The 17,174-nt window shown below is 36.8% G+C and overlaps 3 protein-coding genes across 5 annotated transcripts in view; 1 reads left to right on the top strand and 2 right to left on the bottom strand.

Annotated features, from left to right (window-relative positions):
* LOC134663678 (protein timeless-like) overlaps positions 1-9,600 on the bottom strand; it is a 34,202-nt gene extending 24,602 nt beyond the window's left edge. For 2 of the 3 annotated variants that reach the window (XR_010098164.1, XM_063520124.1), the window contains exons 1-2: positions 9,480-9,600; positions 9,177-9,327 (exon numbers count right to left, since the gene is read on the bottom strand). The gene's annotated coding sequence lies outside the window, so the exon portion shown is untranslated. Of the gene's footprint in view, positions 1-9,176 lie in introns of all 3 variants that reach the window. The other variant, XM_063520123.1, reaches the window with a different exon arrangement.
* The window catches only part of LOC134663691 (chromodomain-helicase-DNA-binding protein 9), a 275,973-nt gene that overhangs the window by 174,500 nt on the left and 84,299 nt on the right, over positions 1-17,174 (bottom strand). The gene's annotated exons all lie outside the window — the stretch shown is intronic.
* On the top strand, positions 10,136-12,587 carry LOC134663677 (WD repeat-containing protein 55 homolog). The gene is made up of 5 exons (XM_063520122.1): positions 10,136-10,310; positions 10,594-10,949; positions 11,293-11,410; positions 11,764-11,932; positions 12,034-12,587. Exons 1-5 carry the CDS (start codon positions 10,220-10,222, stop codon positions 12,530-12,532), a joined length of 1,233 nt encoding a protein of 410 aa, XP_063376192.1. The 5' UTR covers positions 10,136-10,219; the 3' UTR covers positions 12,533-12,587.

The raw sequence follows: 17,174 nt of genomic DNA, 5'->3' as shown, positions 1-17,174 counted from the left end.
CATCTGTGAAAATTTCAACTGTCCAGCTATCAAGGTTCGTAGGTTCGTGAGATACAGACTGGTGACAGACAGACGGACAGACAGACGGACGGACGGACGGACGGACGGACGGACTGACGGACGGACGGACGGACAGCGAAGTCTTAGTAATAGGGTCCCGTTTTACCCTTTGGGTACGGAACCCTAAAAATCACGTTGGTTGTATGGGAGCTTCACTTGAATATTTATTTAGTATTTTGAGTAATAGATAGAGGCAACAGAAATACATCACCTGTGAAAATTTCAACTGCCTAGCTATCACGGTTCATAAGATAGAGCCTGGTGGCATGCAGACGGACGAACAGCAGAGTCTTAGTAATAGGGTCGCGTTTTAAAATAGGTACCATAATAAAAAGCAAAAACCGAAATGTATGACCATTTTACTTTAAAATTGAAATGCGATTACTGCCATCAGAATCCAAAGGCCTGGGGGCCGATTATTGAATTTCGATCGCTCGATTTCGTCACTCGAAAATCGGTGGAAAACGGCGAAATGCTAATTTTTGAAATACGAGCGATCGAAATTTGGTATCTAGTGGTATTGACCACTCGATCTAGACACGCGGCAGCGTGTCAAGCCAAGTTCAAGCAAAGGAACTGGCTAGCCAGCGCCAAGTGTAATATTACACGAACCACTTGGTGCCTTTTGACCCTTCTATAACTCAAAACATCTTTAACGTAAACACATAAAACTACGTGTGTTTAATTATATCCATAAGGACATCTAGAAGCCCAAATTTCATGAAGCTAGCTCAAACGGTTATAAAGATATGAAGGTCAAAAAGTCGTAAATTTTAAGACTGACTGACAGACTTATAGTACCTAAACCTAACCTACTTCCAGATGACCTAGAAGGATGAAATTTGGAATCCAGCTCAGTTATTGTGTGAAAGCGTAGGAAAAAATCTAAAAATGAAAAAAAGTTATAAAATAGGGGGGGTCCCCATACAAAAAAACCATTTTTTATTGTGACTGACATATAAGTACCTAAACCTAACCTACTTCCAGATGACCTAGAAGGATGAAATTTGGAATCCAGCTCAGTTATAGCGTAGGAAAAAATCTAAAAATAAAAAAAAGTTATAAAATACCGGGGGTCCCCATACAAAAAAACCATTTTTTATTGCGACTGACATATAAGTACCTAAACCTAACCTACTTCCAGATGACCTAGAAGGATGAAATTTAGAATCCAGCTCGGTTATTGTGTGTAAGCGTAGGAAAAAATCTAAAAACAAAAAAAAGTTAATAAATAGGGGGGGTCCCCATACAAATTTCTTTTTTATTGTGACTGACATATAGTACCTAAACCTAACCTACTTCCAGATGACCTAGAAGGATGAAATTTGGAATCCAGCTCGGTAATTGTGTGTAAGCGTAGGAAAAAATCTGAAAATAAAAAAAGTTAAAAAATAGGGGGGGTCCCCATACAAAAAACCTGTAATACGCGCTAAACAACCGGCCAACGGTGTGTCGTTGGCGGCGCGCGGCACCACATAATTAATACAAAGCACAGAAAAAAACATGCAACGGAAACACAAGAAAAAACATTAAATCTCAATACCTGCCTAGTTTTCTTTACAAAAAGTATTGATATCCCATCAAAAACATAAATGTAAAAAAGGAGAGCCAAGTTCAATACAAAAATTATGCTTGGCTGTGGGGTTCACCACAAAAAGAATGGAGATCTAAATGAGTGCCAAGTTCTATGCAAAATCCAAATATGTATTTATAGGAACAAAATAACATTATAAACAAGTATTAAACTCTATTTCTTTGCTTTATTGGATACCTATAACAATTGCTGTTATTTAAAAAAAATGTGAGATCTTAAAGTAGGTTAGATTTGGCTTGGCCAGTTTTTATCAGAATTACAAAATATATATATTGAATAACTTTATAAAATGACTGATGTAATGAAAACTGGCCAAGTCAAATCTAACCTGCTTTAAGATCTCGCATTTTTTTTTAAATAACAGCAATTAGGATTGTTCATTTTTTTTCAAATGTTCTATTTCGAAAACCATTTCGAGATATAAGGTTTTTAAACAGTTTCCGACATTTGCTGCGATATAATAATTGAGGATTGAAGATATTTCAACAAATATCCTTATGACCTTAGTTTGACCTTCTCCTGGGCTGAATGTAAAGTCATTGCATAATAAAAGTTATCGAACCATAGTAAATAAATCCGTCACTCACGTATTGTCAAAGTTATCATTGTCATCGATTGTCATAACAAAGTTTTTCAGTTAAACCGCTGCGCTTGTTTGTTACAATTTGATTTATAATTAATACCTAAACAGTAGATTTCATTGCTTAATAATATATCAAAAACCTTGTTCCTATGTGTGGGAATGATTCACAAAAATAATAGTTCGAATCCACGAAGACCTACGACGTGAAAGATGGTGCCGTGAATTAAACTTGGAATACCTACCTACTTCACGTGTTACACACAGTATTGCTGTGAGAATCACGTCGATGTAAGTATAAAATTAATATTAATTTACTACAATTAAGTATTTAAAAGCTCACTTTATTGGTAGGGTCATGGTATCTATTTATTTTCTGTGGTAATGTAGCCAGGGTATCTAAAGGCAAACCGTTAAACAGAGATGGTGCCTACTAGAAAGAAGGAATATACAAGAATACATAGCCATACTCAAAATTCAGCCTGAAACTGCTTTAAAAAGATATAATTTCTAATTTCCAGGTACATGTTGCAGTTCAAGCTGCTGATATCATGGTGGACAAGACTTAATAAAGAGTTGTGAATAATAAAACATGTTTTTGTTTACCTACTTTTTTATTAATTTGGGAAATATGTTATATATGTTTCCAAAAAAAATAGTAACTTTACATTAAATGTATGTTTATCATGTTCTGCACGAGCATCTGACAATGATGGCTTCTTGTTGACCATCCAGAAGAGAAGTGTATGGTTTGTTATTTACTCTGTTCCCAGGCATTATTTACGGTCGTAAAGTATTACGACGATTAATAATGAATATGACGTTCGTTTCAATACAAAATGCTCAACTTTGTTCTGGGCCCAAGTGCAGTTACATATCTCACAGCTGTATCTAAATAGGAATCACGATGACCTGAAATAATAGGATATAATTAGCAAAATTGGCATGTTCCTAATATAGTAGTATAAGTATGTAGAACAATATCCAAACAATGGTGACAAGCCGGTAGAAAGCACCCACTGGGTGCTAAGCTATTACCTTTAGCAATGGACGCTTGTAACGATTTTATGAATCCAATCTTCTTACAAATCGAATCAGTTAAAATATATATGATGTAGGTAACTTACATTTGTATTTTTGCTCCCTTGATTTCAGCCAAGTTATGGTTGGAGTTGGATGCTATATGGATACATACTCCAATAAAACTAAGTTATATTATATAACTTAGGCAGATTTCTGGAATCAGCTTTCTCAAATTTATAGCGTAGGTATTTTGAAATTAATGATTCAAAATAAACGAGTTTTCCATTCCAGACGATTGTTATTTATAGAAACACGTAACACTGACATTGTCGACAGGTGACATTACAATCAATTGACAATGACAACTATTTTTTTAATGCTTGTTGTTGCTTGTGCATTATCCTAATCAGCCGACGACATGTAATTTACGAGAAGTCGTATCTCATATTTTCAATAAATTATAAATATTCAACCGAGCCACGAATTACAAAATCATTCAAAATGGTATCTTAAATTAACCTATATTTTCAGAAAATAAAATAAAAATGGGGGTCTAGAAAAAATTAACAATCCTAATTGTTATAGGTATCCAATAAAGCAAAGAAATAGAGTTTAATACTTGTTTATAATGTTATTTTGTTCCTATAAATACATATTTGGATTTTGCATAGAACTTGGCACTCATTTAGATCTCCATTCTTTTTGTGGTGAACCCCACAGCCAAGCATAATTTTTGTATTGAACTTGGCTCTCCTTTTTTACATTTATGTTTTTGATGGGATTTCAATTCTCTTAGTAGAATTTAAACGCCTATTTAGTAGGGGAGATATCATTTAACGAAATACACGAAATCGAGTGGTAGAATTTCAAAAATCGGCCTCCTGGCGAGCGAATCGGAATCCCAATAAAGAATTTTTTAATTAAAAACTAAGGGGAATCTGCCCCCTCGAAGACAAGTACGTAAATATGAGAATACCACGAGAATACCCGAAGATACACGTGACGCTATAATAGCGAGCGCAGGCGGGCCAATAGTAGGTCACGCGAGTCGCGTGGCCGGCGCACGTGCCCAGTTAACGTGCCCAGCTATAACGTGCGCGACTGGCGTTACGAACGAACGTTGACGAACGGAGACGGAGAACGGAACGTGCTAATATGACGCGGTTCGGACGGTTAGGTAGCTCGTGTAGAGTATTGTTGAGAGTTGAGAATAATATTCCTAGTATATCCTATAACACTTAGGGTTCATCCATTAATTACATCACACTTTTAGGGGGAGGGAGGGGGTCAAGAAAATGTGACATATTGTGACATGGGGGAGGGGGGAGACACAAACTTTGTGACGTCACTTTAAATTCATCAGTAACCGAAAATTTATTTAAATTATTTTATTCGCTGTACATTTAAATAACAAGTTTTTAAAACGATAATCGTTTTTATTCCTTTAATTTTCTTTTCTAAGCAGTTTTGGGGTATAAAATTACTAATATTTATATCGACAAAAATATTTTGATAAAATATTAATAATACTTAGGTACTTACTTAATTCGATTTGGCGATTTCGTAGAAAAAATGTGACGTCACACTAGGGGGGGAGGGGTTTCCCAAATGTGACCAAGTGTGACAAGGAGGGGGGGGAGGGGTCAAAAAACCTAGAAATTCGTGTGACGTAATTAATGGATGACCCCTTAGAAGTTATTTAAGAAAATAGCCAAAAAGTAACCATTCCCCCCATTTACTTATAGATGACAGGAAAACCTATTAGAAATGTGCAGTCAAGCATGAGTCGTACTTAATGTACACAGTGAACGCATATATTTAGTATGGAAACCGCCTTTAGGAACATTACCGTTCAAATTCTCGGGCCAAATTAGCACACATACACAATTACGCCTACATTCAAATAGGACGACGCGTTTACAGAGCCTGTAATCAAAGCTGGTAAACAAAATAAGAGTCATCTTTATTACTCTAATGGTACATAGCTAAGTGTAGATGAAATGCATATAATGTCAATAACTACCAATCAGCGACATTAATCCGCTAATAACCTTCTTGCTGTACGTACTGGCCGCTTAGAGTTCGCGGTTCATATTTGATTAGAATATGACTTGGACAGGGATAGGTTTATGCCATACAGTGAAGAACCAGTCAAATAATTCACGTATAATAATTTAATGCAGATTAAAAGATAACTAGTTAAAATGTTGTTATGACATGACAGACTAACTCAACATAAGTAAATATATATCATTGTTGTATAAATGTATTCCGCTATAATAAGTATTTTGTATATTTTATTATCTATCTGTATGGCAGTGCGAAGTCACGTTCAGGTATAGTCTGTCCGTTTTTCTAAGATCAAGTACGCCACAGTAAATGTATGGCGAACTTGATCTTAGAAATCGGACTGGCTATACAGTCTGCAAAATTTACATGGGTACAAGAATCGGGTCAAAAATATTTGAACAGGCGGAGTCACAATAAATCCCCACTTTCAGTTCAGAATATTTTATATGTATATAGCCGGTCAAGCAAGTTTGTCAGTAGAAAAAGGTGCAAAATGAAAATTTTGTATGGGACCACAGCCGTTCGCGCGGTGTACTTTCGTTTGGGCCAAATACTTTTCGCCAAATTTCACTTCCCAACAAACTTATCGCAATAGTTTCATTTCCCAAAGGAACCTTTAGCAAAGTGACACTTCGCATATAATTTATTAGGTCAAATAATCATTTGGCATGATTTTACTTTGTCAAATTGTATTAGGACAAAAACTTATTTAGCAAACGTTTTTTATTGTCTAATATTATATTCCAAAAAGATGTTTGGTCAAAATTGTCACTTCGCAAATTTGACAAACAGGCATCTCTATTTAAAGTACTTCTTGTAATGCTAATATAGGTACGTTAAATTCTACGTAATTTGGGTGGGTTCGGTTAGGTTTGAACTGCGATCCTCACAAAACGGAACCGCTATCAGAAAAGTGGGTTAGGTTAAGTTAGAATAGAACTGTGACCCTCACAGAATCGAAATGCTATTAGAAAAGTGGGTTAGGTTAGGTTAGAACTGCGGTCCTTACAGAAACGAAATACTATGTACTAGAAAAAGGTCATCAAAGTGGATTAATTAATTTAATAGAATAACGAGAAGTAAAGAATTTGCATGACATATTAAACTAAATTGTGGTTTACATATTGGTGGTTATTTAATATTTTTGGATTACAATGATTACTTTGGTGTTATTTGCTTTAATAGAATAGCAAGATGTAACAAATTTGGTTATCATTTTACATTAAAATGGAGTTTTAATTTTAGTGATCATTTACTACATATTTTTGGCAGTAAGAATGTTTTTTTTTGACGTTACATTTTACTATGTATATGTAATGATCAATTAAATACCAGACAAATAAAATTCTGCAGCCTCCTCTCTATTGGTATGTAAATTATATGCCATGCAATATTTTGGGACATGTAAGTTATGCTTAATGATACATTTGACTAAATAATATTTGGGAAAATGAAACTTGTCTAAGTAATTATTTGCTAAACAATAACTTGCCAAAAAAGACTATTGCTAACTGAAAATTTGCGATAAGTTGTTTTGCCAAACATTTTTTTGGGAAATGATAATTTGGGAAACATAGTTTGGGATGTGATACTTTGGGAAACGTTTTTGGCCCATTCATTAGTAAACCCAAATGTATCATTAAGCATAACTTACATGTCCCAAAATATTGCATGGCATACAATTTACATAGGTACTAATAGAGAGGAGGCTGCGGAATTTGCTAAAGGTTTCTTTGGGAAATGAAACTATTGCGATAAGTTTGTTGGGAAGTGAAATTTGGCGAAACGTATTTGGCCCAAACGAAAGTACACCATTCTAGATATCTTGCCAGGCATCCACTCAATTTCATGTCTCTCTAATTGGACGCTTTTTTCCATAGTTCTCTGCGAATAGCATCTTGTGGGAATCTGAATGGAAAGTAATGTAAAATGGCAATACCAAATTTGATTATTAATTTGAAATAACTAGGTAGTTTTTTTATAGCTCCATCTCATGAAATAAAAAAGGAAAATACAAATCTGTAAGAAGGAATTTATTTATAATTATATATAAAATACCTAAACCAAACACAAGTTAATAAAATAGTCTACTTCATTTGGCATAACACCATCCCTATTATCCTCGAAATTTAAAAAGTCGTATGTTGTTATGAAAGTCGTATGCAGTTGTTACGTTTTAGCTTAGCACGGTAGTATTGAAAACAAATCGTCATGTTTTTTCCAAATTTTACTGAAGTTATCTGTTTACTACAAGTGAAAAGTGATTCCACTGTCCTTGGTATGAACTAAAATAACTTCTGCAGCACTTCACGACACATGAATATATTTTTAATTACAAAAAACGGTGTTTTTATAAATCAATTTAGCCATTTGTCACTGACTGTCATCTCGGTCGCGTACTGAGATTGCCAATCGAGCAGTTTGTAAGTACCGCCTATCGCGGGGTAGTTTGCGTTGGGTCATAATTGAGCGCACAGAATACTTCCATGTATATCATTTCGCTGAATGTACAGAACCCGAGGAAAGCGAGTTTGACACGCACTTGGTCAGTTTTTAGTGTTCCGTACAAAACTTTGTTCACGGAACACTTATTTATTTAGATAACTATCAATAAAATCTAAAATATTAGATCTATGCAATCCCCAGCAAGCGCAAGATCTGTTTGGTTCCAAAAGTGGAATCTTGAACGTTGTGAGGGTTGAGGGTTAAACAAATTTTGACACAGAGAGAAACACAATAGTTATTTGTTTTACAAGGGGGCAAAGTTGTTGTTTAACCGCTCATGCTAATATTGATACCCGAGCAAGCGAAAGATACCAAAGTTCGAAAAATGGAATCTTGATCATTGCAATTGCGATCGTCGAATAAAATGCAACTTTGCTGTCAGTTTTTGAAGTGCAAAGTAAGCCTTTCCGAGCTGGTGTGGTGAAAAAATTGTTACCACACCAATGCAAGGAAAATACTGTAAAATACCAAACAAAATCATATCCAAATGAATGTTATTAAATATTTATCATTCAAATTCATTTTCTTAAAGTCAATTCTACCAGGCAACTTAAGGAAACAACTCTAAATTTGCATTAAATTACTTTGCCAGACATGTGAATAAAACGCAGCTTTCTCATTAGTTTTTTAACAATCAAGAGAGCTTTTACCAGCTGGTGTGGTGAGAAATAATTTGACGGTTCCCTAGTTGAATATTGGTACTGATATTGGCTTTAATATCAGAATTCCAGCCTTGTGCTGTCAAATTGTAGTTGGAAGTTTGAATGTAGTTGTTTATAATTAGGTTGATTTACAACTGCTAGAAAATTTTATGAGACAAAAGAAATTTGCTAATTTGTACTTATGCTTTCATTACGGTTGATATTCCATTGAAACAGAGATTGTAATGTACATTGGGCGACATGAGGCTAGAGAGATACCTACTTTTACAGCTTGTATTTTCCTCATGGTGGTCGGGTGAAAAATGTTGTACATTCAACAGTTTAATTACCAGATTACCAGCATATGCTGCCCTTGCCCATGTCATGGGACGAACGCAGAGGTAAAACCCGCCAGGGTGTAAGAGCTATTGAGAGCTGAAAGAATCTAAAATGAACTCTTAGGCTATTGGGTGAAAGCAACAGACTAAATACTCGGCTATAGAACAGAAGACCGGACACGCCTATAAAATGGTATACCATTTTGGTATTATACAAGTATGTACTTATAAGTAGATAAGCTAGAAAACTTAAAATAATACCCTGGTTTTATAAGTTATCAATCTAACAATTCTGGTATTAATACGCAAAAAGAAACACCTGGTTTGGTACAGTACATTGAACAGAATATTAAATAGGATCTTACCTTTTAAATTATCTTCAAGGATTATCATTTAAAACCAAAACTTCTTCCTTTACACGTAAATCACAGTAGGAATAACTCAGGATCGTTTAAGTTCACTAACACCCTTGACTTTTAACTCACTTTACCTCTTCTAATAAAATTTTCCGTTGCACTGTAACAAACACAACAACTCACGATACAAATAGTTCATGTACCTACTGTATAGGTAACCACATTATCTACTGCTAAATAATCTTTCTAATCATTTGTCGGCTTAGATATTTGTTATATGTAAGTGCGTAAATGACATGGAGCGTAAGGTACCTTCAACGGTTAATAATCGCGTAAAATACCAACAACACTGAGAGTTCAATTATTTAAACGCAACACGACAAGCAGATAGCATTTTCCAAACAAGACTACAATTTCCGAGTTGAATTGAAGTTGACACTTGACAGATTAGCAGGTGAGATGAGATTGAAAACGGTTGGTTGGTAGTATGGAGGGTGAGGTAGCAAAGTGGCTCCAGTGTTACTTAAAATTAGACTCTCAATACATCGAAATACGAGTTTTTTTTCTTGTTATGGAACAAAATCAACAACATACTAATAATTTTCATTTGGTTTCCTAACTAATGACAGGTGAGAACGGGATGTCGCTCTACAAGTGCATAGCGCTCTCTCGCTTGCACATGTCATTCCGTACGGAAAAATCCGAACGTCTGAGGTATGGAAGTATGGAGTGTAGAAGTATATGGAAGGTAGAGGTCTGAGGGCCTACGCGAACCACGTTTCACGTGCTGCCTCCCTGTCACACTTACGTACGAATTTACAAGTGCAACAGAGAGCCCTCTGCGGCCGAGCGAGCACACTCGCGGGCCCGATGTCATACTATTTACACTCGCGTCTCGTGACTCGACTCATGGCTCGGCTCGTGGCGCGCACGCGAATGTAAATGGCCATTTAGAGACGAATCAAAAAAAAGAAACGTCAAAAAAGTGTGGTCCTTTGTCCGTGCCGTGTTCTCATTTGTAAATAAATATTATTGTAATACTCAAATTCAAAATGACTATTGAGTTTCGAGGTTTTGAAAAGAATTCTTCAGACGAAAGCGGCAGTGATTCTAGCGAAGAATATGCTACGGATGATGATAACGGTACATGTACATCACGTAATTTTAATATAACCTACATACCAAGTACTACTTTATAAAGTATGATTTACTTATTATGCACCTGTATAAAACATATTGTGTCATATATAGATATATCTACGCTATTATCCACACATATATCTACGCTGGGATTACGTTTCATTATATTGAGGCCCGGGTGTGTCAACATTTCATCAACATTAAATTTTTTATGACTCAAAATCGCCTTTTTCAACACTCAACTTTAGTTCTACATAAATTAACTTGACAGATGTTTGGCTTCCAGATAGCACAGGCAACAATGACCAAGACATGAGTGGTAATGAGGCTGGTGAGCTGGAAACACAAGAAGTAGATGATGACGACGATGATGATGAGGATGAGGTTGTTAAGGCCATAAAAGCTGAGAAAAATAAGCCACGAGATCATCCTCCTACCATAACATGTGAGGACTTCATTGTAGACATTTCATTTAATCCTGCAAAAAATTTGATTGCTCTAGCTAATATTATGGGAGACGTCTTATTGTATGAGTACAATGATGATGAAACAAAACTTGTTAATACATTGGAATTGCATCTGAAAGCATGCAGAGATGTAGAATTTGATTCTGAAGGTACAACTATGTACACTACTGCAAAAGTAAGTATTACAGGTAAATATAATTATTTTTACCACACAACTTCTAAAGGCTCCCTTTATTCTTCTAAAACCGATGATAAAATTGCAATTTATCCTCAAAAGAGGCAAAGTCATTTTGCAAATTTTGACTTGTTTCCTCATGTGGGCTGGTGGAATTGACTTTTAGTCATTGACATATAATATCTAAGAACGGGCTTACAGGCACTAAAAATGGTACTAGTTCAGCAGTGTTACTAATGAATTCCAACGAATTGTGCAGTCTAATGCAACTAGTTGCAACCAATATATTTTTGTTTCAGTCTCCATTTGTCTAACATTAAATTCTCTTAATTTTTATTTGCAGGACAAGGCTATAATGGTAACAGATGTTGAAACAGGGAAATTGAAGAAAAACTACGAAAATGTACATGATGAACCTGTCTATTCTATGCTATGTTTAGACAATAACAAAATTGTGACAGGTAAAAGAGACCTATATAAACTTGGGAATGTATTAAATTAATTTGTTTAGTTTCATAAAATATAGTACTCATGGTCCTGCTTGCACAAGAGTAGGAGGCAGTTATCTGATTTGGTAATAGCTATCTATATTTTCTCACTCCAGTAGTCTGTAGATAGTGCTCTCCTACTCTTGCAAGACTACAAACTGAAAACGGGGCTCCCATGCCTCTCCCTATTTGGTACCTTGTGCCATCATACTGCTTACTCCAACCTAGGTCTGTCCCTGAACGAGTACATAAAATAAATCAGAAAACTCTGAAAATAAAATAAAAAGTTAAAAAGGGCGCATGTAAAAACACATTGAAATTCACAGGGGATGATGCAGGTACTGTCAAACTGTGGGACATGAGGAAGCCTGATCCCATATTCAGTATAAAAATTGGCGAAGAACATGTAGCAGACATGATCACCAACGATGCACGGAAATATTTGGTGTGTGCTGGTGGAGATGGTGTATTGACCTCTATTGATCTAAAAGGAAGGTAAGACTGACAGTATACTATGGTTATAACATTCATGTTTATTCAGCACCTATAAAAACCTTTTAAACCCAACTATATTTTATTTTGATGTATTGTTTCAGCAAAATTTACTCAACATCTGAAGATTATGATTCAGAGCTAACATGCATGGGACTGTTTCGTTCAGACACAAAGCTGCTAGTGGGCTCTTCTAAAGGAAAAATGTATTTGTTTAACTGGAAGGAATTTGGCTTGCACAGTGATGAGTATATTGGTCAAAAGCACTCAATTTCTTGTATGGTACCTATCACTCAAAACATTGTAGTGACCTCTGGTGAAGATGGAGTACTAAGAGCGGCTCATATGTTTCCTCAGAGACAATTGGGCATTGTAGGGCAGCATCGCCTACCTGTTGAGTGTTTAGATATAAGTCATGATGGCTGCTACATAGCCTCATGCTCACATGACAATGATGTCAAATTTTGGAATATTTCGTACTTTGAAACTATTGACTCCATTATTGATGTTAGTCAAAAACAGAACAAGAAAAAAGACATGAGTAATAATTTACCATCTAGTAGTGTTAAAAATGCATCAGATTTTTTCTCTGGACTAGCCTAAATGATAAAATGTAAAAATATAAATTAATTTAAAAAAATATTTTTTTTTATTTCAAGCATAAGTATTTTATTTAAAAGTGCGCTATAGTCTGTGTAAGAATGGCTCCTTTTCCTAACAATTTGATAAGTATATACGCGTATTAGAACACTGCCACTCCGCCCACTCCCCCTATACTTCCGGTTGTTCCCACAAGTTATCGTCAATTTGTTACCAGTGGTGGTGGGAGTTTTTTTCCCACCTTTTACCTACTGGGGAAAAAATCGTAACCATCAAACCGAACTGAGTTGGTGGTAACCACTGGAATTTTTCCCAGTAGTTACCACTGGTAAAAAGTGGGATTTTTTTTCCACCACTAAAGACCCCTGTACGCAATGGGCCAGCCTTAAAGCTTATTTACATTCGCGGCTCGTGGCTCGTCTCGTGTTCGCCTCGAACTCGTAAGTTCGTCGAGCTAATGATTACAACAGCTTGACAAAAAAAGAGTAGAAATTAAAAAGTGGCAACATTGTAGTGTCATCCCGTTTTCTTATATATGTTGGTTTGAAAGGGACGACACTACAGTGTTGCCACTTTTTAATTTCTACTCTTTTTTTGTCAAGCTGTTGTAATCATTAGCTCGACGTTGTAATCTTTAATTTCTACTCTTTTTGCACAGGAGGGCTATAACCGCGAAAAACCGCGAAAATCGAAGTTCGCAAATTGTGGGCATTTTTCTTTGTCACACTTATTACGCCTTCATTGGAGTGAAAGAGAAAGATCCCCGCAATTTGCAAATATCGGTTTTCGCGGTAGCCCCTCTTTACATCTCGTCTCGGTCGAGCTAATCGATTTTAAACACAAACGGCACGGTCTGATGGCCTACCGCGAACCACGTCCGACGTGTTGCCTCTCTCTCGCACTTGTAAATTCGTACGCTAGTGCGACAGGGAGGCAACACGTCGAACGTGGTTCGCGGTAGGCCCACTGGTATAACGGTTTGTAGAATGACAGCCGAATACAAATGTAAACAGAGGGCCTACCGCGAACCACGTTCGACGTTCTGCCTCTCTGTTGCACTTGTTAATTCGTACGTAAGTGTGACAGGGAGCCAACACGTCGAACGTGGTTCGCGGTAGGCATTCTGCAAGCGCACAAAAAACCGCTCCTCCACGCGAGCCAGACGAGTCCACCCCTTAGGCCTTAGGCCGTTCGCACGGCAGCTTTTTCAACGCGCGTTAAAAAAGCGTTTGAATGACGCAAATGGATAACCATGTATGTATTCACACGAAGGCGGTTTTTAAGCGCGGCGCTTTTTTATCGAGCACTGTTCGATTTTCGGCGTTGAGCGTTGGCGTCAAATTGAATAGAACATACGGAACTCTGTGTATCTGTTCTCACAAGCGTTAAAAAAGCGCCGGCGCTGCTGTCAGTTGGCTGTCAAGTGTCAATTTTTGGTGTCAATCGTCAAGATTATTATTCAGACAGCAGCGCCGGCGCTGCTGTCAGTTGGCTGTCAAGTGTCAATTTTTGATGTCAATCGTCAAGATTATTATTAGTTTCACCCAAAGAATTATAAGCGAATCCTAGGTCTATGCAAATTCCTGAAATATTCAAGCTATAGTCAAATAATACATCGTAATAGCAAATAAAGTATGGCTTTGCTGCATAGATATAATAATATATACAGATAGCTTCCAAGCGAGCTGTCAGTGGGACCACTTTTATTTAGTGTACGATTAACAAAGCGGCCCACTTTGCTGTAGCCATATCGATAAACTATCGACATTTCTTGCAATTCTAATTTTACTTGAAAGGTTTAACGATACCTAAAATGAACAAAAACGCTTTTATTCTTTATTGTGGTTATCAGATCATAATTTTATAGTCACGCCCCAGCAGGGAACCAAGGGAAAGTTCAGATATTTAATTAAAATACATTAATACCTACTAAAATATGTGTTACGCAATAATTGAATTATTTTATTAAATTATAATATATTCATTATCCATTAGCATTTCAATTATGTTTATGTTTAACGAAGATATTGAAGCTTCAATTAATAGTCCGGTGGCCGGCTGCATGAAACAAACCTCATCAAAAAATAGAATATACCTACCCTGTAGAGGTACCTGACATTTAGTAGCTTCCAACGCACTTGGTCGGCCTGGGCTTAACCTGGCAGATTTTGTACAAATGGCAAAAACGTTGGACAAAAATTCATCGAAAAAAACCTCATCGAAAAATAGAATGAAACTTGTATGGTAGGATACCTGACCTTGAGGACAGTAAACAAAAAAGGTCGGCCTCACCTTAGCCTGGCAGTTTTTGCAGTCCGACCAGATTTATTGGGTCACATGAGAGCTACAATTTACCTCATCGAAAAATAGAATGAAACAAACGGATTATAATAGCTAAAATAAGCCTGTTGACGTATGTCTTGGTCGGCCTCACCTTAACCTGGCAGTTTTTGCAGTCCGACCAAATTTATAAAAAAATAATCAAAAATTTTTTTATCGAAAAATCGTATGAAACTTGTATGGTACGATAGCTGCCTTTGAGGACAGTAAAAAAAAAGTGGTCGGCCAAATCCTGTGTTGGCAGGTTCCTGTGTCCGACCTATTTTGTGGTACCGCGTGAGAGCTACAATTTACCTCATCGAAAAATAGAATGAAACAAACGGATTATAATAGCTAAAATAAGCCTGTTGACGTATGTCTTGGTCGGCCTCACCTTAACCTGGCAGTTTTTGCAGTCCGACCAAATTTATAAAAAAATCTACAATTTTTTTTATCGAAAAATCGTATGAAACTTGTAGGGTACGATAGCTGCCTTTGAGGACAGTAAAAAAAAAGTGGTCGGCCAAATCCTGTGTTGGCAGGTTCCTGTGTCCGACCAATTTTACAACAAACAAACGGATTATAATAGCTAAAATAACCCTGTTGACGTATGGCTTAGTCGGGCTCACCGTAGCCTGGCAGTTTTTGCAGTCCGACCAAATTTGTGGTACCACGTGACAGCTACAATTTGCCTCAACGAAAAATAGGATGAGTGAAAAACGGATTATAATAGCAAAATAAACCTGTTGACGTATGGCTTGGTCGGCCTCACCTTAGCCGGGCAGTTTTTGCAGTCCGACCAAATTTGTGGTACCACGTGACAGCTACAATTTACCTCATCGAAAAATAGGACGAAAAAAACGGATTATAATAGCTAAAATAAACCTCTTGACGTATGTCTTGAGCGGCCTCACCTTAACCTGTCGGTTTTTGCAGTCCGACCAAATTTGTGGTACCACGTGACAGCTACAATTTGCCTCATCGAAAAATAGGATGAATAAAAAACGGATTACAATAGCAAAATAAACCTGTTGACGCATGGCTTGGTCGGCCTCACCTTAGCCGGGCAGTTTTTGCAGTCCGACCACATTTATAAAGAATAATAATTTCTATATTGAAAATATGGTTTCTTCGCAGCTTGAACTCAACTTAATAATGCTAACTGAAAAAAGTCATAAGTAAATGAATACATGGAGGTCTTAGAGGGCTTAAAAAAAAAGAAAGCATTCAGTTCAAATTTTATTCATAAATCTATCTAATATCTAAATAACGTTTTCTAACTACCGACGTGGTATCAGAGTAACAGTGACGTTGAGATGATGTCTCACAGATGTCAAAAATAAAAAGGTTTTCATCGATTTTTGACAAGTTTTGAATCGTATATCCTACTTTTCCACTACAGATAGAATGAGGAGGCATAACTGACATTTTATCACGCCAGGTGGCGCCTCCATAGTAGAGTTGCTGTCACTGTCAAATCACATACATTGTTTCCAATAAATTGTAATATCTGCTGGGATGTTTTCTAGATATCTCTGCGGCCTACGACAATGTCCTTCTTCCGGTGCTCAGGGCAAAAATGCTACATCTGAGCATTCCCGCGAAGATTGTACATATTGTCACCAAATTGTTCATGGGTAGGTCAATTAAAATTAGGAATGGTAATTCCTATTACCCACCTCGAACTTTGTGGCGTGGTCTCCCGCAAGGATCGGTGCTCAGCCCCCTGCTTTACAGTATCTACACCTACGACTTGGAGCAATCTGTCCTATCCTTCTGTAATATCTTGCAGTATGCTGATGACCTAGTCTTATACACCTCAGCAAAATCAATGGACAAAGCCACTGCTAGTCTGAATACAGCTTTGGGTTACCTCAAGGATTGGCTTGATGAACATGGTTTGACCCTATCGCCAACAAAAAGCTGTGTAGTGACTTTCAGTCGCAGAAGGACCATGCCTGACGCAGATGTCCGTTATGGTGGTGTGATGATTCCAAATACAGAGTCAGTAAAATTTCTAGGTGTTATTTTAGATCATAAAATGTCTGGCACCTCGCACCACAAATATGTACTGGGTAAATGTGAGAAAAATATTAATATTCTTCGAGCATTGTCAGGTGTCTGGTGGGGCTCCCATCCTTATTGCCAGAAGCTACTATACAATGCCATCATACGTAGCCATAGTATAGACTATGGGTCATTTTTAATGGAACCCTGCAATAAGGATGGTCTAGATAAATTAGATCTTATACAGGCGAAATGTTTAAGGATCATACTAGGTGCTATGCTTCCCTCTCCCAAAAATGGCATGCAGGTGGAAGGTGTT

The sequence above is a fragment of the Cydia fagiglandana genome, chromosome 4, assembly GCF_963556715.1.
Source record: "Cydia fagiglandana chromosome 4, ilCydFagi1.1, whole genome shotgun sequence".
In the NCBI taxonomy this organism is placed as follows: Eukaryota; Metazoa; Arthropoda; class Insecta; order Lepidoptera; family Tortricidae; genus Cydia; species Cydia fagiglandana.
This window is presented reverse-complemented; position numbering and strand designations above follow the sequence as displayed.

What these genes read in the sequence shown, in the direction of transcription:
- LOC134663677 (XM_063520122.1), top strand. Translation starts at nt 10,220, where the DNA reads ATGACTATTGAGTTTCGAGGTTTTGAAAAGAATTCTTCAGACGAAAGC. An exon ending in TGCTACGGATGATGATAACG is followed by an intron (nt 10,311 to 10,593) that starts GTACATGTACAT and finishes TTTGGCTTCCAG; the next exon opens with ATAGCACAGGCAACAATGAC. An exon ending in TCTATTGATCTAAAAGGAAG is followed by an intron (nt 11,933 to 12,033) that starts GTAAGACTGACA and finishes GTATTGTTTCAG; the next exon opens with CAAAATTTACTCAACATCTG.